At 43.4% G+C, this 21985-nt stretch overlaps 1 protein-coding gene across 4 annotated transcripts in view; it reads left to right on the plus strand.

The window, feature by feature from the left end:
• Positions 1–21985, plus strand: part of LOC8053058 (signal transducer and activator of transcription 5A) — a 66562-nt gene that overhangs the window by 38566 nt on the left and 6011 nt on the right. For 2 of the 4 annotated variants that reach the window (XM_029968134.3, XM_029968135.4), the window contains exons 18-19: positions 14897–15022; positions 19758–19894. In XM_029968134.3, coding sequence (XP_029823994.1) covers positions 14897–15022; positions 19758–19887 — 256 coding nt within the window. In that variant the 3' untranslated portion in view covers positions 19888–19894. Of the gene's footprint in view, positions 1–14896; positions 15023–16122; positions 18672–19757; positions 19895–21985 lie in introns of those variants that run through there. The other 2 variants (XM_029968136.4, XM_040502108.2) reach the window with 1 other exon arrangement.

Below are 21985 nucleotides of genomic sequence, written 5' to 3' on the forward strand. Positions count from 1 at the left end.
TGTGCATCGCACCTAATTTACTTTGTACTTTACTTGAAGTACCTTTTGGATGTACTTTACCCAACACTGCAAAAGTGGAAAGCGCAAAGTGTTTGTCGGCCTTTATAGGTGAAGCTTAAGCGTCCACCAAGTTTTTTCATGGCATTTTTGTGCCTGTTTGTTCTACGATTATTCCATCCTTTTACTACCGTAATGCCTTTGCTCATTTTAGGGCGAGGGATCTGAAACGCTTCAATCTGGCCTATCCGTTTGGATTGACCTATCTCTCTCTCGATTGAGTCGACTGACTTGCCAAGAAACTTCTCCCAGTCTCGGGACCAATTAAATAAAGCAGGGCAAAAGACCGCAGACCTTCTTAACAGGACTGCACATACTAGGGCATGTTTGCAACATAGCTACGCATCAGTGGGTGACTCTGGTTTTCTAAGCTAGTGCTTAAACCGGAAGGATGCTTTACTCAGGGGCCAGGATGGCCGAAGAATTTTGAGAGCTCTGGAATCCCCTTGGGTTACTCTGGAGAACTGCACGTCTCCCAGGAACCCGGTTTGAAAACTAATGGCATAGGGCATGGGAGGAAACCAGGGATTCCCCAGAGTACGGTGGCCTACGGATCCCCAGGTGGCGGGTTCGAATCCCGACCGAGGTGCTTGCAATCTGACGGAGGCTTATTGCGGAGAAGGCGTTGTGTAAACGAGCTTTCGTTTGCACGTCAAAAGATCCCCAGGTGGTCGAAATTAATCCTCAGTCCTCCGCTGGGGCGTGCCAGATGCTCGTCGTAGGTTTGGCACGTAAAACCCCCCAAATTTGACCCCAGAGTACGGTCTGGGGTTCATCGAGCACTTAAACTCTCTCAATTCTCCCTACTCCAGGCAAAGTGTTTCCCCAGTTTAAGGGAGGTCATTACCTGGGAAAGGCAACTTTTGAATTGGCGTGAAATTTACAGGTGGTGTTTGTAGCCATATAGAAGGAGTGCATGCATTTTCAGCCCTGTGAACCAATTTTATGAGGTTCTATACCCCCAGAATAAAGTAAAGCATAGCTTTGCATGGAATCTGCTCAATGAATCATCGTTAAAAAATGGTGTTGATAACCACATATATTTCTGGTGGAATGCATACCGGAATACCTGTTGCCAGTTGCTATTAAAAGAAATTTCAGAAAATATGCTGAATTAAAACTTGTGTTTGGGCGAGTTGGTTCATACTGATTTAAAAGGTTAAAAAGCGCAACACAACAAGGACAATAAAGACACGAAGACGACAGGACGGGCGCTATCCTGTGCCCGTCCTGTCGTCTTCGTGTCTTTATTGTCCTTGTTGTGTTGCGCTTTTTAACCTTTTAAATCAGAAAATATGCATTTTCCACATAAAAACAAATCATAAAATTTTTTTTTACATTTACCAAGAGTTTGTAAATTACAATTTTTCATAATAAAAGAACATGAAAATGCAAAAATCTAAGTTCATAGTGACTGGCTCCATAAAATTTTGGTATATAAGCTGCAAAAATTAAGTCTCTAGTTTCATACTGAAGTGGTAGATTTATAATTAAGGGAAATTTATGCCAAAAAGTGGAACGGAGACAACCACGTTCAAAGTGTTGAACCTCCATCTTTTCTTAAGCGTCGGTGGATTGAAAATAATTTATAAAGAAATAACTACCGTAATATCCCCAGCTAGCCCACCTAAGGCCAAGAGAAAATTGGGGAAAAATAAGGAGTGAATTAACTTCCGGTGTGCAATCAAGTCTTAAAAAATGCTGTTTTAAGATCATCTGTCCCTGCCAAACTTCTCATGTCGGCGGGGCAATAAAGCAAAGATTACTGTACTTACCAGTCAGCAATGTTCACTTATATCCCGTCATAGCTAACTAGACGCATTTACGCCGAGGTCATCATTGATTCCAACATTGCGATTACTAAAAGCGGGCTATCTTTCGGTGTTCAAAAGAAAGTAGTAAATCAAGCCAACAATAGGGTGCGGGTTACCTTTTGAAGGTGGGGCATCTGTCGGGATTTTATGGTACGCAGTGTAAACAAATTAAACTTTTGGAGAATACTCTCTAGATGTTGCAGGATGTAAATACGGCATTTTTCAAAATCAACTTTTTTTGCAGAAATATTTTTTCTGGGTAGTGTCCCTTCCCCATTATGCATTATCTTAGCATGTCTGAGCCAAGCATTGATGCCCATTTACGAGCCAGACACTCTGTAGTGTGTGCATTACTGTTGACAAAGTCAAAAGGCCTCTTCAGTGTCCTGCTTCAGTATAGCAATGCCGAAGGGGACGAGGGTTCATTGGTTTTCCTTTGAGGCAGATGAGGATTCCTCAAGAACCACCATAGGCTCTGTATTACTTGTTTTAGGCATTTATTGATTAGGTTTGTGATATTTATTAAGACAATTTCTAAAAGACTTCTTTGGATTAACTTTTATTTCAGCGTGCAGTGTACAGAGTGCGACATAATTAGCCCAGACCACCTATCAGCATTCTTTATTTTTTTTTCTCACATATCTAAAAGATAGTTATCGAACGTTAATATTGTGCAGTGTGCCCATGCGAAGTGCCAGTTTGCATGTTACAGTTTAACACTAAAGCCGGTACACATGCTTTCGACTGCTTACAACCATGTACCTTAAAACCTCTTGAAATATCTTGTGACGAGAGAGCACACACTAGCACCACTATTAGGTAGCTGAGGAACTCTTGGCATTTCCGTATAATTCCTATTTCTTTCAGCCATCAAAATTTTTTTAATGGTTCGATGAACTTTTGATAATGTTATAAACGACCTATTTCTCATAGATGGTATGTTCAATTGTTCTAGCAAATGCCACCAAACCCTTGGCTCTAGTCAGGCGCAGTTCCAGGGTTGCCTCATAGATGGTGCCAGCATACCGGTGTGTTTCCTCATCATGAGAGATCACAAGAACTCGGTCCTAAACAAATGCAACTGTGTGAACGGGCCTTAACATGTATGTCTTAATTGGACAAAGTGCTGACATTGGGCTCGTGCAAAGGGTTCAGGCATGGCACTTCACCTAGCCCGCAGCACCGTTTATGGGTAGCTGCAAACGTGTGTGCAGAATTTTCGAAAGTGACTGTTGAAACCAAGGGGAGTGGACTGACTAATTATTAATTTCACATTGAGAAGTACTAATGGGCATCTTTACGCTATTTGTTTCTCTAAAAGCTAGACGTTTTTGCTGCAATCTTGCTTTTGACAGCAAACCGAAACATTGGGCAACATTGACTTTTTGTCATCTAAGTGGCACAAGCCCCTGCCCGTTTTGAAGGGTATAGCCATTATCATTCATTCATTCAGTCACGTGATCCGTTGTGCCATTGGACGCAGCACAAGTGTCGTCTGCATCGCAGTAGGCTCTACGTCTCTCGGTGTCTGCATCGCTGCGGCCTGTGTGCATGTTGTTTGGAAATGCAGCCGTTGTTTATAATCAAAACAGTCGAGACAGAGGGAACATGCACTTTTTTAAGATTAATGGGATTAATCTCTAGCAGACGTCTATAGACCGTTGCAACCTAAGAACGAAGGGCAAGGGTAAGACGGGCCGGGGAGGAGGAAGCAGACAGAATGCTAAAAAGAGAAGGAGGTTTCCCCCTCTCTTCTCCAGCGTTCCGTTTTACCCTCGCCCTTTGTTCTTAGGTTGCAACAGACTATAGTGAGGTGTATCCCTAACGCTGCATCCAACGCATGGGTCGGATTGTGCCTGCGGCGCCATCTGTGGGCCCTGCCTTGAAGAGAAACATTTAAGAATTGGAATATCTCTAACGAAGCTGACCGAGTTGCGCCTCAGTCGCCAAATTCAGCAGAGTTTACTCCCTTTGATGGCCATTTTAATAAATAAAGATTAGCCGGAACTATGCAATATTGTTTAATCAGTGGGCTCCCTTTGTGATAGTAAAAAGGACTGCATTGATTTTTCACTCAATAAAATAAAGCGAAATTACCCTTTAAAAAACCGCTAATTAGCGGTAGAGGAAAAAAATTAAATCAGCTGCAGCCAACCGCCGCTTGGGCTCCCTGAGGTCATGCAAAGAACTGGCGTCGTCTTAGCAGGATAATTGCATGCTGGAGGGAAGCGCCTTCCGGTTTCTAACTGGCAGCTTTTGCTTGTTGCTTTCTCTATATGTCGAGAAACTTCTGCTTCGTGGTCACAACTAACTGCAATTGCGAGGGCAGGTGCAAGCTTGGTATCATCGCTACGCATCAAGGCATCTGCCTTTGATTAGGAAGCACTGCCTTTTTGGAGGGCAGGGAGCACAAATATCAACAACTACATATTTTTTGTTAACCCCCTTTAGGATGAGTGTTGCTTGTCTGCAGACCCTTGCTCGCCCCTTGGCTGTTTGGGATGACCCAGGCTCGTTCAGAGCTCAGACGTGTTTTTATTGTAAACGTTTTTAAAAGTGGCGTCCGGTGCTCGAGATGCGTGCAACCCAGGCCCGGGCCGCACATGCAATAAAAATTTTGAAAAACAGTTTAGGGTTAAAAATTGCCAAGAAAAAAAAACGGCTAATGGATTAATTTTGCGAATCACCCATAGTTTGCAGAAAATCGGTTGCACAAAAGAACCTGGCATCATGTTGGCAATTTGGGAACGATATTGAGACGCCTCATTTTATTCAGCGTTTATGAAAAAAGTGCATGTTCGTAGGACTGCTTGTGATTACGTGTGGGTTTTGGTGATGAGATATTTAAAATAAACTATAGCGCAAGCAATGACTAAATTCTGCTAGAAGGGTTTTCTTTCGCACCTTCAACTGGCCTTGGCAAGGTGTAGCTGCATCATAACATGTGTTAAAAGAGGCATTGGGGAGGCAAAGAAAACGTGCTGCACTGAGATGGAGTGGTTTCACTTGGTGTCTACTTGTGACCATGCTGACAGCAGAAACAAGAAGCTAGCACTCTAAGATCACCCATGCTTAGCTGCAAAATCCTGACCCTAACGCCTGAGGCCATTGTTTTCTTACGGGATTTTATGGTAATAATATAGTGAGCATTTGAAAAGATAAAACATCATGAGCCATTCCACTCTGTGAAGGGAGGAAACTAGTCGCGCACGATGGGACCGCCACCCCGGGAGAACAGAAGGAAAAGAAACCTTGGAACGACGACAAAGAGAGGGCGGTGCGAACATAGATACGGCCGACGCGATTTGACAGCGGCAAATCTTTGAGAAACCTTTCTTATATACTTGTTAGTGAGCGCATTGGTAATGATGTGAGTTTAGAAAGAGTTATATACGTAAAGACAGGAGACGAGACAACACATCTTTGTGTTGTCCCCTTCCCTCTCTTTACGTATATTTATAACTCTTTCTAAACTTACTTTCTTATCTACCTGAGAGTCTACTAATGTTGAAAATGGTGCCTATTGATAATTAATGTACTGAATACTGTCGAGACCGGTTACAGCGAAGTCTGTTATAACGAAAAAGCGGCTACAGCGAAGCAATCAGGATTTCCCATTTCCTTTTGCACTTCGTTAACCGAAGCCGGTTATAATGAAATAGCGGATATAGCGAAGTGACTTCCGATTCCCGTTGACTTCGTTATAACCGGTTTCGACAGTAGACCTATTGCTAAATTACCAAAGCTTCAAGGAGAATGCAGGGAATGTTGTTCCACGTGCCGGCGTCCGCAGCAGTAACTGTTCTAAAGCAAAAGCCTAAAACAAACGGCACCTTGCACGCGCGTTCGTCAACACTTTATTTTGGTTATTTACTTCGAATCTTTTATACAGGGTAGGCGTGCACGTGCAGCGGTGCGAGAGTAGAGTTTTAATTACTGCATGCGGAAAAATCCACGGAACCCTAACCATAAACAGCTTGGCTATAGAAGCTTAGCCCTTTTAGCGTGACATCTGGCATTGGGAAACCTTTGTATAGTCGCTGACTAGGTGAGAGGGAGGAGCTTCAGTTGTCCCGCCTCCAACACGAGTACCTTTAGCAACGCTTGGGTGTCTCATGCACCACAAGTAACCAAAGCCTGGCGGAAGGCATGGAGCACATGCTGGAGGCGTTTGAAAGAAAGACACATCCTGCCGGTCTCACTCTTTCAATGACTCTTTTATGTTGTCACACATATTTCTGAGCTTCAGGACTTGCGGAACCTTCACGCGCCGCAACAGTGCCGGCACTGAAGTACAGCTTTTGCAGTGTTCTATGTCGCCTTGTCCACACTGAAAAAGAATGATGAGCCATTCCACTTTGTGAAGGTCGATGACCAGCGAAGCTGTTTAGGACACGACACAGATGTGACATCACATGATGTCATGTGACGTCACAACTTCATGTCACGTGATGTCAGTATTCCCGTTATATTTAGCGGCAAAACTGCATTGGCGTTGAGGTCGCATGACGTCAGTTTCCACGCTAAATTTAGCGGAAAAATTTCTCTGCCAAATTTAGCGGAAAAATTTCCCCGCTAAACCTGCATTGGTGTTTAGGTCACGTGACGTCAGTTTCCCCACTAAAGTTATCGGAAAAATTTTTCTCCTAAATTTAGCGGGGAAATTGACGTCATTCCTGTTGCCGCACACAAAAAAATCAAAGGGACCCTAGCCATAGACAGCTCCACTGTAAAAGCAATCCCCAAGGTTTTCTGGGATGGGTTGCCCGAAGCTCCATCTACACCAGGGGTTCTTGAACGTTTTGGTCCCTCGGAACCCCAGGAAGCCTCAAAAATTGACGCGGACCCCCCCCACCCACCCTTTCTATATTTGCCGACCGAGAAGCAACACAAGCACAATTATAGGCAATGTTGCTTCTGTTGCTTCTCATATATCCGCACCATATCAATCGCGATGTCATTACAAAGTGAGATGAAGGCGCTTTCCACAGTCCTGCCACGCAGCCCACGGGGTGTGGGGAGGGGGGGGGGGGGGTGCAATATGGGTGTTCGTGGAACCCATGAAACCAGCTCGCGAAACCCCTGTGTTCCGTTGAACCCAGTTTGAGAGTTCCTGATGTACACCATCCTCACTGCACATGCCTCTCTCCTCACTCTCTTTAATGACTGATTGTCGTGCATTGCTTTGCTTAGGACCACTCTCTCCAGACATTTTTGTGGCATTTCCCATAAAATAGCGAACATCCACCCACAAAAAAAAGGGGGGGGGTATAATTTTCTTAAAATAGAGAGGGTCTTTATTTGATCAGGACTGTAATTCAAGATGGTGGCTGTTAAAAGCAAAATATGCAGTCTAGTCCGCACTATTTAAAAAAATTTACTAACTGTTTAATCTCCGGAACCTGTTCTCAAAATTAGGTGAGTGAAGTAGAGCTTGAATCAGTTGATACCATAGGGCAGCCAATGTTATGGAGTGTGTGTATTGCGAGAGGTCCAAGAAAATGATAGGTTTGGCCACATTGTTTAGGTCATTTAACATATCCTAAAAAACCCTCTGCATATGTAAAAAGAAAATATGAAGAAGCACTTCTTGGAGTACTAAGCACTTGTCTGTGGCGTGTGTTGTTTTCATTCCTGTCTTTTGCACACTTTTTATGTGATAAATCCTCACCAACCTGCCCAGCTTTCAACCCTGTTACACCTGTTCGAAGATTTAATATCATCTCCTGTTGGGGAGAATAGCTTTCCCTCAAACGTGGTGCTCAGCTGCAAATTTCTGACTCCCGACAGTATTGCTGAAAACTTCAAACTCCTGCAGTTCACAATCAGTTGTCCTTTACACCTGTGCAGCTTTGTTTCATCCCCAGAGGATGTCACTGGTGGGATGAAAGTGTACTACATTGTCCGAACAATATCGACACTTGTTTGTTTTAAAGGACAGTGTTTTTTCCCATTTGCAGTATTTTTGTAACATGACAGATGAAACATGAAAATCTAACATGGATCATTATTACATTGTTTACGTTTCTTCGCATATTTCTGAAAAAAATGTAACTTGCCTCCAATACTTTAATACATTTTATTGAACTCTTGTTTTTTTCTAAATGAAAAGAAGATATCTATGTTTAATTTTGTTGTTGTAGCGGCTTGTACTGATATACAACCAAATAACCATAATTGGCAACTGTGCTAATCGAGGATGTATTATAGAGGTTTTTTTTTTATTCTTACACATTTGTTTAAAAAAAACGTGAAAGCTACACTAATGCGGTTTGTGCAGGTGGGTTATACGGCCAGGCGGACATTATGTGGGTGGCTAATCTTTGGGACAAGTTGGCTAATTAATTAAAATTCGTTAATTAACTTTTTAATTAGTGGCAATAGGCATATGGTTCCAATTAGAAACTTGCTGAGTGTCATCCAAAACCCCTAAATCAGCCATTTTCAGAAAGATTTTCACCGCGTGAGAAGCGTAGTACTGCACTAAAGTTACCACTCATGGAGCAGGTACTAGGCTAGCGGTTTCGGTAAGGCGCCCGCTCAATTTTTCCGTCTCTTATCCAGCCCTAGCCTTATACCTGCTCTACGAGTGGTAACTTTAGCGCACTACTGCACTTCTCACGCACTCAGTCTTTTTGAAAATGACTGATTTAGGGGTTTTGGATGACGCTCAGCAAGTTTCTAATTGGAACCATATGTCTATTTCCACGAATTAAAAAGTTAATTAACGAATTTTAATTAATTAGCCGACTTGTCCCAAAGATTAGCCACCTACATAATGTCCACCTGGTCGTATAACCCACCTGCACAAACCACATTAGTGTAGCTTTCACGTTTTTTTTAAACAAATGTGTAAGAATAAAAAAAAAGCACCCTGTATATAGCTTTATTTTTTATTCCTCACTTTTTTTTTTGTCATTTAAGAATTCAATATTTATTAGTGAGTTAAAGGATAAGGGCTTCTGAATAATAAAATTCACTTCCTAGAGAAATTGGCAATGAACTAGTACTCATTAAACATTAGCAGGAATGGGCCCAAAGCATTCAGTTCTGCAAGAGTTGATATGGACACTTCTTCTGCTCTCTCTTTACATTTTATATCGTTTCCCTCTCTTTGCAGAGCAATGCCAACATAAATTTGCCTCGTAAATTAATACTCTTGATAAGTAAAAATAAAAATTAAAAAAAAGCTTCCCTGAGCTGTTTGTAGTCGGAGCGTGGCCTACATACCTTCCGAAGCATTTGATGCCATCTGTTTTTTTTTTTTCATCTCTTTTTAGATTTTGTATATTTCTTGTGTGAAGCCCATGCATGTAAGTCCTTCCAAACTATACAGGGTGCAGAATGGCTGCCTGCATAATGTCGTCCTTCGGTTTTGCTCTGTACCGTCACCGCTCTGCGCACAGGCACCCTGACATCTGTCCACACCTAGCAAAGCACGTAAAGTCATGTTGGCCACATTGCCTCGACGGTGCATTATTTGCAATCATGCACAATTGCAGTTTTTGTTGTTTGGCCTGCAAATGTTTTGTTTTTTTTTCCTTATTGTATAATGCAAACCTTGTTTTGCACACTTGTAATGCTTTTGTGAAATGTTTTTGGGATATTGTCCGCCTCAGTGTGAAGGTTATTTGACCTGGTCACTCTTTGGCGTTCACGCATGCAGCTCTGCACATGCACTCTTTGCTTCTAAAATGCTACAGAAAGTTGTCTCCGAGTATATGCGATGCCCATGCTCGTTACTGCTTTGTAAATTTCACATTCTCTAATTTAGACAGATATGATAAGGTAAATAAGAAATCTTGGAAGCTTGCTTGTAGCAAGTTATTTGTCTGGTGTATGTTTGTTCGTTGTGTTCATTGGTATTCTCAGATCGCAGTAAAACCAGGTGCGCTTAACCCATTCACTACCGCGTGCATCGCGCTGCCGGGCCGTTTGTATTTCATGTTTTTCCCCTAAAACAGGGCCATACTAGGCGTGACTGTTTTGATTGTATAATTAGCTTTTACAGTAAACTCGGTGCAGAAAAAAGAAAACACCTTTATTTACATGCTTAAATGATTCGTTCAAGTCTATAAATCACTAGGCCCTCACAGATTCTTCCTTGTTTGGAAAAACAATCTTGAAGAACTCCATCATCAGTCGCTTAGGCGTCACCCAACCAGTGCGCTCTTGTCGTAATTCGGACTCGGAAGTGCCGTCGGAATCCCTCCCGTCGTCGACAGAAGTCTCCGAAAACTCGCTATCCTCACCAGATGTCCGTCATTATCGCTGTCCAAGAGGAAATCTATAATTTCATCGTCAGAAAGGCCACACCGTACACTAGACACTGCCATCTTCTCCAAGCAGACCGCGATCGAGCGGGAAAGACGACATACAAAAGAACAAGCTCAAACAAACACAGCGAACAGAATGACCCTCGCCATCTGTTGGTAATGTATCTAACTGCACTACCCCAAGTCTCAGTTTGCCAGCTTTGGCAATATGGCCCCTGACGGCACGCCTGGCACTTTGCCGGCTTTGGTAGCGAATGGGTTAATTAATCCTGTGAGCAGTATAGTCCAGCACTTTCATCTAACTTACTTACCCAGTTTGGTATCCCAACGGGACTCCCTCCAGCAGAATTTCTGCTGGAGGGAGTCTTGTTGGATACTGCGTGAATTTGGAGGGGTGGGCGATGTTTCGGGCAGTCCAATCCACTTATAACGATACCACATATAACAATATATTGCTTTAACAAACAGTTTCTGGACTAGAAACAATGAGTTTCTAGTCCAGATACAATAATATATTATAACAATTTAAATTTTGGGTTTTCTCGTTGTCGTTATGAGTGGATGGCACTGTATATCCATAAAAACAGAATGAATGATCTTTCGGTGTAAGCATTCTTTGGAACTTTGCAGCAATCGACTTGGCAAGGTATTCCACTCGCCGCCGTACTTTTCAACGAAAATTCGACAAAGATTTGGCTATTGCCGGGCATAGTTTTAAGTGTTTTAGCGGTAAAAATCAAAAGCACAGAACAATCATTTTGTACCTTATATATATTTAGTACCCTCTTCCCCTAAAAAAAATATATACGGTATATATTCCTGGCTGTTCCACTGCCTTGGACTAAAATTGTGTCTATACTGGAATTGCTGATAATTCTAGTGTGGGAACAATTTTAGTTTGAGGTACTAATGTTCCCATACTGGAATTCCAAATTAAGTCTTGAGGTACTAATGTTTCCCTTCTGGAAGTCCAAGCAAGCAGGATGGGAACAATTTTATCTTCAGGTACTATTAGTATCTCCATACTGGGATTCCGAGCAAATCAAACTCTTCTGAGTCAACATTTATTTTCTCTCTCCCCCTTGAAGCGAACCATGAAAGTAGTAATCAAAGCTGATGAGAGAATATGAAAAGGGTCCCGGAAGCCTGGGAGTGACATATTGCCAACAGATTTATTTATTTGTTTATTTACTTGAATTACCACCCCAAGACTGGTTGGAGGGGGTGTGCAATATGTTAACCATGCATAAGCAAACGAAGCACTTCATGTCGGCACTGGCTGAGCTCCTTCAAGATGCCTAAGGAAGCTAGGCCTACAACAGAACATTTTCTACCACTTTGAAACTTCCAGGGGTCCCCTTTTGAGGCCCATGCTGGAATGTAATTTAACCAGTGTGTTTTTTTGAAAATGCATTATTAAATGAGACACTTAAAAACGATAATGAAGAAGTTTTGTGATTTTTGGAGGGGACACAAGTCGGCGTCAACTCACCCAGTATTTCGAAATCGTGTTTGGGCTGTAGAAATTTGCAACTTGAATGATTGTGAGGAGGTTCTTACAAATTGCTATATTTTAAATTGACTTTTTTAGTATTGGGTAAAAGATGGCTTTACTCAAAAACAAGAGTGCTCTGTTTAAAGAATGCTAAGCGTTCTTTTGAGACAATGTTGAATATTGGGTGCCCGAGAGGGGTCTTGCAGGCTGGACGTAACCTTTTTGGACCTCCCTTTGTCTCCTTCCTTGGTAACCAAGGAGCCTCAGAAAAGTGCTCATTTTGTTTCAAATATTGGTGTATGGGCACAATTGCAGTAGTTTATTGTGGAGTGGCTGCAGAGTAGGGGGAAGGGGCTTTATTTTTTACAGAAATTTCTTATATGACAGTGCTTGATGCACCCCTAACGCTGATGCAACAGATTTTTTTATTTTTTTTTATTTCTAGTGTCTATTACAGTGCATCCACTTATAACGATAATGAGATAACCCGAAAATTCAGTCGTTTTAACCGATTATCGTATCTGGACTAGAAACTCTAGAAACTGATCATTAGAAGCAGTACATCGTTATGTCTTGTATCGTTATATGTGAATTGCACTGCATATTTAGTTTTAAAGCCTATCTAACGAAATTTAGTTTGAGCTATTCACTTTCATAGTTTCACCATTTTTTGTTGTTATTATGGTTTCTTGTGAAAACGAGACATTTAATTCCAGACAGAATCAAATTTAAATATTGCTTTATGATGTGCCTGAATGAGAAAAAAACAAAAACATTTTGAGTGCCCTGCATCTTACTATGCTTCCAGTTTGTTTTTTGTACAGAAGAGTTTGAACAATTCCGTCAGAATTTTCATTTTTTATGCATTTCAGCATAAACAATAAACTTAGAAGTGCAGCATTTCTTATACACCAGTTAGATAATCACTCTTTAATTGTCTCTGTGACGCTTATTGCTTCTTCAGGTAACGGAGTTGCAACAATTACTTTCCTTCTACGACTTTTCTGTGTCTACAAGAATTTAAGTTCTGTATCACCATGTATTTCATGAAACTGTTCATTTTTCATCGGCGATTTTTAGCACACACTTCTAACATGACACAGAATAGTCTGAGGCAAGCACTAACCTGGGCTTTAGATGCTCAGAATAAGCACTTAATGTTCATAATGGGCAAAACAGACACTTAGTTTTGTTTACACTTGCTGGTTTTTGCATTTATGAGGCTCACATCTGACGATTTTTTTAGGTGCCCCAACTAACTATATTTTATGAATCTCCTTTTCGTTATGCTATTTAGCATTGTGAAATTTTTATAGTTATTGTGAAATCGGAAAATGAAGATGATACCAAAAACAAGCATTTAAATATACCCGCGCTTTCCAGTGGCGTGACGTCACTGGCAGGCGGGCTTGCAGATCGAGCAGGTCATCTAAAAGTCAGGGTGTGTGAGCATTTGTCCCGTGCTGTTGTGCGGGTGCTGGCGCGAGCTTCCAAGGCATTCATTCATTTGATGACTTCAGGGTTAAACAGCCCAACTAAACAAAAATGAAGTAAAGACGAGACTGCACACAGCACTGTATACTGCCTCGTCTCTACTTAGTTTGAGTCTCGTTGCGCTGTTCTGCCTCGAAATGTTCATGAGCCAACTAGGCCAAACAAACCTTTAAAGGGGAACTCCGGCGATATTTTGAGCAACCCCAACTAACCATATATTCGAAATCGCCGTGCGTTACTCTTTTCGGTATGCTATTTAGTATCGCGAAATTCAGAATAGTTATTGTGAAATCGGCAAATGAAAACAACGCCAAAACGAAGATTCGAATATACCCGCGCTTTTCATTGCCCTGACGTCACGGTTGGGCTGGATTGCGGTTCGAGCGGGCAGTCTAAATATGAACTATGCCGAGCATTTGTATCGTGCTGCTGCGCGGGAGCTGGAGCGACCTTCCAAAGCATTCATTTGACACCATGAAACTGTTTGTAATCAGATGTGAAAGTCTACAGCCCAAAAGAGTGAACTTCTACCCAACCATGACGTCACTTTTTCAATGTTGCCCGTAGAGCTTTTCACTTTGAAAAACACGATGAGGTCCAAAATTGTAAATTCTGTAACTGCACGAAAAAAAGTTATTTTGTCCAAATATTTGGGTTACTAGTTCAGCGATGTTTGTTGGTGTGTCTAGCAAGCTTTTAGGCAAATCGGGGACTATGAAGAAAACGGCGGAGTTCCCCTTTAACAAGATTCATTTGACACCATAAAACTGCCTGTAATCAGGAACAAATTCTAGTCAAAGCGTGAACCTCTGCCTGCCGCTGGCGTCCCTTTTTCATTGTTGCCAATAGAAGGTTTTAGTTCGAAGAAAAAAAAATGGTGAGGACCAAGTTTACTAATTCAATACCTTATTGAAAAAAAAAAAAAAAAATTGGCCTAATATTTGGGTTGCTTGTTCAGCCATGTTTGTTGGCGTGTTTCGTCAACTTAGGGGCAAGTCGGGAACGATGAAAAAAATGCCGGAGTACTTCTTTAACCACCCATTTTTCCCTCGACTAGACAGTTTGACCCCTCAGCGAAATAAGCGGGGGAAGGAGCGTATCTTGATGGTGGATAATTTGCTTTCTTGGTACCCCGAGACGTCACGGTGCCGTACTGGAGATAATCGAAAACGGGAGAAGGTCCCTTTACATTATGTAGTGTTCACCGCCAAATTTGAAGAAAAATCTATGCAGAAAATTGGAAGCTCTACACTTTGTACGTGTGGCCTACGTGCCGAACTTGCGTAGGCACGACGAAAAGTGTCTGCACGGTGTATTTTCAGAATAGAAACTGCATGGGCGAGCTGGTTAGGAAACATCAGGGTTTTGGGTCGTGAACGTTTGTAAACGCCCTCCTTGTAGCTTCCGTCTTGGGTTTTTGGAAATGTTTTAACTTTACCAGCTCGCCTGCCTTATTACATTGTCTTTGTGTTGTGGTTTGGATTATGGTGTATTTGGTTTAGATTGTAGTGTATTTGTATTTGGTTTAGATTATCATGTATTTGTATTTCGATGGGTTATGGTTAATTTATATTTGGTTTGAATTATGGTATATTTGTTTAGGTTATGGTGTATTTGATTTGGATTACGGCGTATTTGTATTTGGTTTACGTTACGGTGTGTTTGATTCTGATTATGGCGTGTTTGTACTTGGTTTAGATTATGGTGCATTTGTTGGGAACAAGCAGCCGACCCGACCTCACGGCCGTCCTTTCCCGCAGGCTGTCCGGAATGCTGAACCTCATGGATAGCAATCCGTCGACACCCCAGTCCTTTTTCCACCCCCACTCGCCGGACACCGCGGCAGGAGTCTACCACGATGGGTCCTCCCTGGACCAAGCCATGCAGTAAGTGGCCCCGCCCACTCTGGTGCCCCTCCCCCTTTTGTCCCCTCCCTCTCCTTCCCCTAACTCCACGGCTGCACGGTGCTAGTCATTGGCCTCGAGTCCCCGAGAAGACCCGGCGAAGAACGACGAAGATGCACGGAGGAGGGCAGTGGCAATGTGCTTGTGCGAAACTTGGACCAGCAGTTTGTGTCGACTAGGGTTGTATCTAAGTCGTGCATGACCGTTTCACCACCGGAACCACTTATTCCTTCGACGTGTTGGGCATTCAACTCGTGATTTTCCCCTGCGTCTGTACTTGGTTTTTCTTTCTCCTCAAAAATCTTGTTTGGAAGGGAGATTTACGAGTTAAACTCGGCGATCTTGGCCGTTGTATCATAGTCATTGACAGGATGAAAACGACAGGGAGGAATTTCAGTTGTCCCGCCTCCAGCGAGAGCTTCTTACCTTCAATGATGCTTTGGTATCTCGTGAGCGTCTAGCATGCGCATGCAGCCAAAGCATTTTGAGATGAAACGAGCGTCTGCTGGGGGCCGGGCATTCGAAAGATGCTCTGCCGTCCTCCTCCTGTCGGTAACCATGATTGTGGCATGCATAAAAGTTATTTTGGTAGTACGGGAAACTGACGGTGTTGCAATCTACGACCGCAATCGCTTCCGACGGGACTATTTCACGTCACAGCTGACACAAAGCTTGTTTGCGCATTTCGACAAATTTGTGTAGTATTGAAGTTCCCACGGCGAGTGTTCTAGGCCACACAAACACCTACTGTGCCTGACAAGTCAGCTTCAATTCCGTCGGAATGTCACATTATTTTTACGGAAAAGGCTCACATTCTTTGGGAAATCTTTTTGGTGGTAAAGGTTCTTCGGGACTTCAAGCGAATCCACGAAAGCGACGGGTCGACGTGCCCAGCACAACGGAAGCGCGCTTGTTGACCGCAGGCAAGAAACGTTGGCAGTAATCAATGACATTTGGTGTTCCTGGCGTGGCGCGCAGCTGTCTAGAGATGACATTGAGAAAGAGGGGATCAAGTTGAGAGGTGCTCAGAATGTTTGCTTACAGACACTGTCGGTCTCTAGAGCTGTCAAATTGACTTTTAGGTGAAGTCAGGGAAGCAAGTTGCTCAGCCTGGCAGTTAGGCAGCCCGAGTTCTGGCGTCCAATCGGCGCTTGGCGTCCAGCCGGCACAAGCGGCGTCCTCTCCCCTGAAACGCCGCGCCGTCGGGCAAGGACTGCTCTGTGCGTGCTCACAAATGCCAAGCAGTGTGAAGAGCTTACAAGATTGAAGATGATTGTTTCAGAACTGGCAACGCCTTTTGGAACTGACTGGTGGAAGCACTAGCGTGCGTGGCCTTTTTGATGCTCGCAATTTCACTGTAAAGTTTAGACCCTTTTCTTTCTTTTTATGGTTGGGCCAAATTTAAGGGTGTCTTAATATCATCCCCAATTTGTTTTCACAGTGACCAAAAATGTGGTGTTTCTTATGCATTGTTGGGAGGTGCATTGATTTACCAAATAACTCTGTGTATAACTTAATTGACTTGAAGTGTTTTTATTTGTTGAATTGAAATTTGAAAAGTTGTTAAGGTTTCTTTTTACCTTTTAAATAGGGCAAAAAAAAAATTAGCTCACTTTTTATAAAAAAAAAATTTTAATTTTTGTTTTTACCTTTGTAGTTGTTATGGAAGGACAGCTCTGATGTGTTTACAGTTTTTGGAGGCATCAGGTTTTTCTTTTATACATAGCATGTCATATTTTTGTGTCTTTTAACACACAACCGTTGAAATGGCCTTGTTGTCTACTAGTTCTCCAATGCCTTCGACTAAAATTGCCATTGCAGGACATGGAAACGTTGTGTGTCATGTGAACTTTGCCTAGAGCCTAGTTTTGTATGAAAGGCTAATATTGATTGTTGGATTAGTCAAATATGAGAGGATTGATATGCTTCCAATTGAAGCTAATGCTTTTGCAGTGCTTGCCCAAACTTGTTGTTCAAATACTATATTCTTCTCTCTGGCTCTCGGAGCAAGAAATTTTTAATGAAAGATCCAAGATTTTTACTTCTTGGAACGAGCGAATATACCAGCCAGTGGAGACAGCTCGGGATATTTTTTTTTTAAACTGTGGTACCTTCAAAGTATGGGAGTGTTGTCAGGCTTCTTTGAAAGCTATTTGAGAGGAACAATAAGTATATCACACAGACCTTGTAAAGCAGTATATAGCCTAGATAAGATGGATAAATGCATTACTTTTGGACATGCCCTTACAATATACATTATGAATGTTAAACGGCATGACCCTTCTGGCCAGAAAGACAATGTAGCATGCAGTTCATATAGGTGGTGTCTGGTTGCCTCCTTGGAAGTTTGCGTTTAAGATCAGGAGATTGTTGGGGGCCTATGCTTGTCAATTCCGTCCGCAGCATACATTTTTTTTGGAAGCTGTAGACAAAATGCAGCTACGAGGACTGTGGATCAATAGCTACAGAACAATCCCTGTTGTTATTTTTCAGTGACTGAAGTGAGACTTGAGTGTTTCATGTCCCTCATTCCTTCCATTCCTTGTCCGATTTGTGAGGGGCGTTGTTGGTGCGTTGCTCCTGCGCTCTATTGCCTACCGCATGTCTGGATAGCAGTTATAAGTTGCAGTCACGATTTTCTTCCCAAGTGTTTCTGATTTTTGTTGTCATCGCTTGAACTAATATTGTGTGCACACTGATGTTTGTTTGGTTATTTTCAGTTGCTAATGTGAGAAGCCTATAAAAGGACACTGAAGCAAATTCAAAAGCTGCTTCTTTACACTACACATAGTGTACTAGGTGCATCGGGCACTATGAACCAAGTTCTAATTAAAACGTATTGTTCTTTGCATTTGGGTGGCTCGGATTTATAAAAAAAAAAAAAATGAAAAATAAATTGCCTTCAGTGTCTTTTTGTGGAAAGAGGGAGGAGTACTTGCCATAGGCCCATCTTCGGAGGAAATACGCTGGAATGCCCTGGTGTGGTCATAAATGCATATATATTCACATTGTTGATGCACATGATTGTTTACTGATGCTGGTGCCGGACTTTTGATGGCCAAAATTGAGGGGTTGATTCCAAAGGTGCGTACATGTTGGAACCTTAACTGGAGGCATTATGGTATGTGTTTAGTACTGACATGTATTGAACTTATCTCTAAATATATATTATATTACCAATGGAGTGGTTCAGTGCCATGCAACATTGTGTCATTGTAAACATGAAAGAAAGTGAAACCCTACGAGCTTTTAGTTAGTACTTGTGGTATGAACAACAACTGAACGGCTCATATGCTTTTCTTGTTTTTGTTGCGGAGCTTTATTTCAGTTCATATATTTCTTTTTGCTTGCTGTTTGTGTCTACCATACTTGTAACATTAGGTAGTTCTAATGCAACTGCCCTATTGCTTGCATGTGCGTCTAATAATGAGTTTAGCACCGCAGATATTAAATATAATGAAAAGTCGCCAAAGTAAGATTTGTCTTGACACATGAATTGTACATTTTCTTTTGCCGTTGCCATACCAAGGATTACGCTGTAGAGTTTTATAATACTCTCTCAAGCTTGAGTACTTGTCGTTTTGTTTGTCCTAATGTGTCTTGTTCATCGATAATAAATAATTATGTTGGCTTTGAGGTATTATGTAGTGATTATTTTAAAAACTGGGCCATGCCAAACTCCTGGAATGGGTGTGCTTAGCTGTGTGTGTGTGGCCAGATAATTAGCCTACCTTTGGTTTTGTACGTTAGAAATAATGTAGTACAGGTCCTACATACTCCGCGTTTTTGTTTCATGTAGTTCTTGAAGTGTAATTAAGCTGTAGAAAATAACATGATCTCATGCATTGTAAAGATAGAAATCTCACTCTGGAGTTTTTCAGGCTACAGAAGAAGTGGCAACTAGCATATTGTTTTCCTTCATCACATATAGGGCCATCCTTCGAATAGCTGTTTAAAAATACCCTTCGGATGTACCCATAGATCGCTGCCAAAGGTTTGAGCACTAGGCAATACACGCTGCTTCAGCATATTTTCGTGAAACTTCAATGGCAGACATTTCAGTATTTTATATTTGCCCGAAGATGCTTCGACATACCCACCAATAAGAGACGTCCTTTAATCGGCGTGAAGCATCGCCGAGTGTATTTACGAGATGCATTCCGACGCTTTTAGGCAAGGGTGTGGCTGTTTGGTCTTACGGTACTGGCTCGCTGTTGAAGCTGCTGTTGCACGGAGCAGTCGCAAGCTTCACGGCGGCTTAACACCTCGACTCGGGACCGTCTAGTACCACGCTAGAAAGGCAAACGCTAGGTCCTACGAAAGCCACTAAAGCAACCCGACCAGGGTCGACTCTGGCAACCGCGGCGGTGTCTTTAGGACGACTGCTTGTCTCGTCGTGCATCGATTGATTGTCTTTCGCTCCCTTGCATCATCGCTGTTAGCAAAGGCTAGCCCATCCCGCGAGGCCTCTGGCAGGGGACGCCAGCGTCTGACACAGTACCACGTTCACACTTCCAGGGAGCAGGTCAGAACGTGCGAACACCGTACTTTTTTCTCTATCCCTTCCGAAATGGCGTCGCAAGTGGCACGTAGCCAAAGCAAGCAAGTGTTAGCGGCGTAAAGATCCTCCCCGGGGGTTGGAGAGATTAGGAGACCGAGATCCGAGGCAGGCCGGGAAGAGGACCTAACGGAGTGTGTCGTTGTTTGTCTTTGCCAGTGCGGGGCTCTCTGCGCCTGACCTGGACTACAACCTGTGTGACATGGATCTCGCAGAGTTGGATGTGCCCGTTGATTTTTCAAGCATCAACGTTAGCGAGCTTGTCACCTACACTACCAAAGCTAACTGAGCAACAGGTGAGAGCAGGCCCCTCCCCCCCCCTCTCTTATGCGCAGTATTCTAGACCGATGCCACTTGCTTGCTTGCCCAGACTAGTGCATGCCTCGCCGTACCATCTGGCTGTCTTGGCTCTTTCCCTTCTTTGCGACGGTGTTTGGGCGTCTGACGTGGTCCCCGCGCGAGGACGGTGCGTTGTGGGGACAGGTTAAGCATGTCGTATACTGCAATGACGGGTGTCTTTGTTGTTACACCTCTGGGACGCAACCGTCGGCCCTGTCTCCAGGGGGCCTAAGGCGAAATGGCTTCGTAGTTCGGCCGACCACCAAAACGCGTCGTTTCAGTTTTCGGAAGGTGTGTCGTTCACTAGTCGCGTCTTTCACTTTTGAACGTGCCCAGATGCATGCTAAAGCTCGAGTTTCGTAATCGGAGTTCACCTGCCACTGCTGTCGTGCAATCAAATTTGGTATCATTGTGCTAAAGGTAGTGCCGCTAGAACAAACAAATCCGAGTTAAATGCAATGCAACGTCCATAGTGGGAACTTGATTTGGTTCTAGATGCCTCAGCCGATAATGTGGACGCATAGTTTTGTTTTATCTGCCGTTTCTTACGGACCAGGTGTTCTCTTAAACTTTTTAATTTCGAGGAGCCCCCATCTGCCTCGAACGACAGCCCCTGTCCCGGCAATGAGATGGCAAACTTGCGTGGAAGCCTACCTACCTTGTACAAAGTAATGGAGATACTAAGGAGCGTTTCACTCATAGTTATGTGCCAAAGGATGGCTAAGATCAGTCTTCATCTTGAAAAACTATTTTCGCAGATACATACTTGTTGTAGCGAACACTTCGATCAAGGCCGTTATAAGATTTCGTAGATTTCAAAACTAATTGAGGGAGGCCAGCAGCAAACTTAACAAAGCCATTTGCTACAAATACATTCTTCAGCTTATTCCCCGTTTGGGGATCAGCGAATTCTGTCTGGCAAAAGACTTGAACCTGTTCAGTTACTTTCATGCGGCCTGTTATAATAGGTTTGCAACCAAGCATACCTCTTGTCCTATAGTTTTCTTTTTTTTCTTCTTTTTGGGGGGAGGGGGGAGGGGTATTTTTAATGGCGTGCTGGAGTGTGGAGGCTGCGGCCACCACGACCAAATAAGAGCGTTGGAGTGAGGCACGTGACATCACGTCACGGGAGTGTTTGTGCGACCGTCGAGTGGTCACGAGCCTCGCTCCGACGCTCTTATTTGGTCGTGGTGGCCGCAGCCCCCGCACTTTGCCAAGTTATCGTGAAATGGAGTATAGTTAAGTGAACTTTACCCCTTAGGTGGCGTAAGCGTGTTATCTCGTTTCAAAGGAGCACGAGGCTGCACAACGTGCTCGGTCTCCATTAGACGCGAGTGTGCGAAGCAGCCTTTACTAGGAAGAACAGGTCAGTCGCGACGGGCATTTCGGGGCGACAGACTCGTCCACGTTCTTCCGGCCGAACAGGGCGCCGACTGCGGCAAAGATTCTAAAAGTCGGCAAATGCTATACGCATCCGCATGTTCGAATTGGGCCGTCGGCGCCGGAGCGAGTGCATACTTGTTTTGTCCGAGGACAAACGGTTGCACGGAATGAGGGTAAAAAACGCTATGAATCTGTGCGCGGGCGGGGCACTGTGCTCCCATGTGGCAAAAATGTACGATCAGCCGGCATAGAACTGCTTCGTCCTCGAACGAAACGCATATATTTACTTTACTTACGACCTCATTGTGATTGGCGTTTAAAACTCAAATTTACCCTAAATGCCACACGTGTTGAAGCAGCCGCGACTCACGCCCCGAAATACGCCGCAGAATGGTGAGGAAAGCCCGTCTCGCCTGCGTTTTCAAACATTCTCCGGGAATGTTGGCGATAAAAAGGGGCTCGCTTCAGTGTGGAGCTTTAGTGGAGCTATGCTGCCTGGAAGGTGTCCCCAACCAGTGTGCTGAGCGTCCTGTTCTTGCCGCGCGTCTAAAGAGGTCCCAGAGTTGCAACAAACGACGTCGCAAAACCCGGAGCGTCGTCCTGCTGCCGGATGTCGCGATCGTGGCGGTTGGACGTACGAATCCGGGAAAAAAGCGCAACATGTC

The sequence above is a fragment of the Ixodes scapularis genome, unplaced genomic scaffold (assembly GCF_016920785.2).
Source record: "Ixodes scapularis isolate PalLabHiFi unplaced genomic scaffold, ASM1692078v2 PGA_scaffold0__279_contigs__length_252992795, whole genome shotgun sequence".
Classification (NCBI taxonomy): domain Eukaryota; kingdom Metazoa; phylum Arthropoda; class Arachnida; order Ixodida; family Ixodidae; genus Ixodes; species Ixodes scapularis.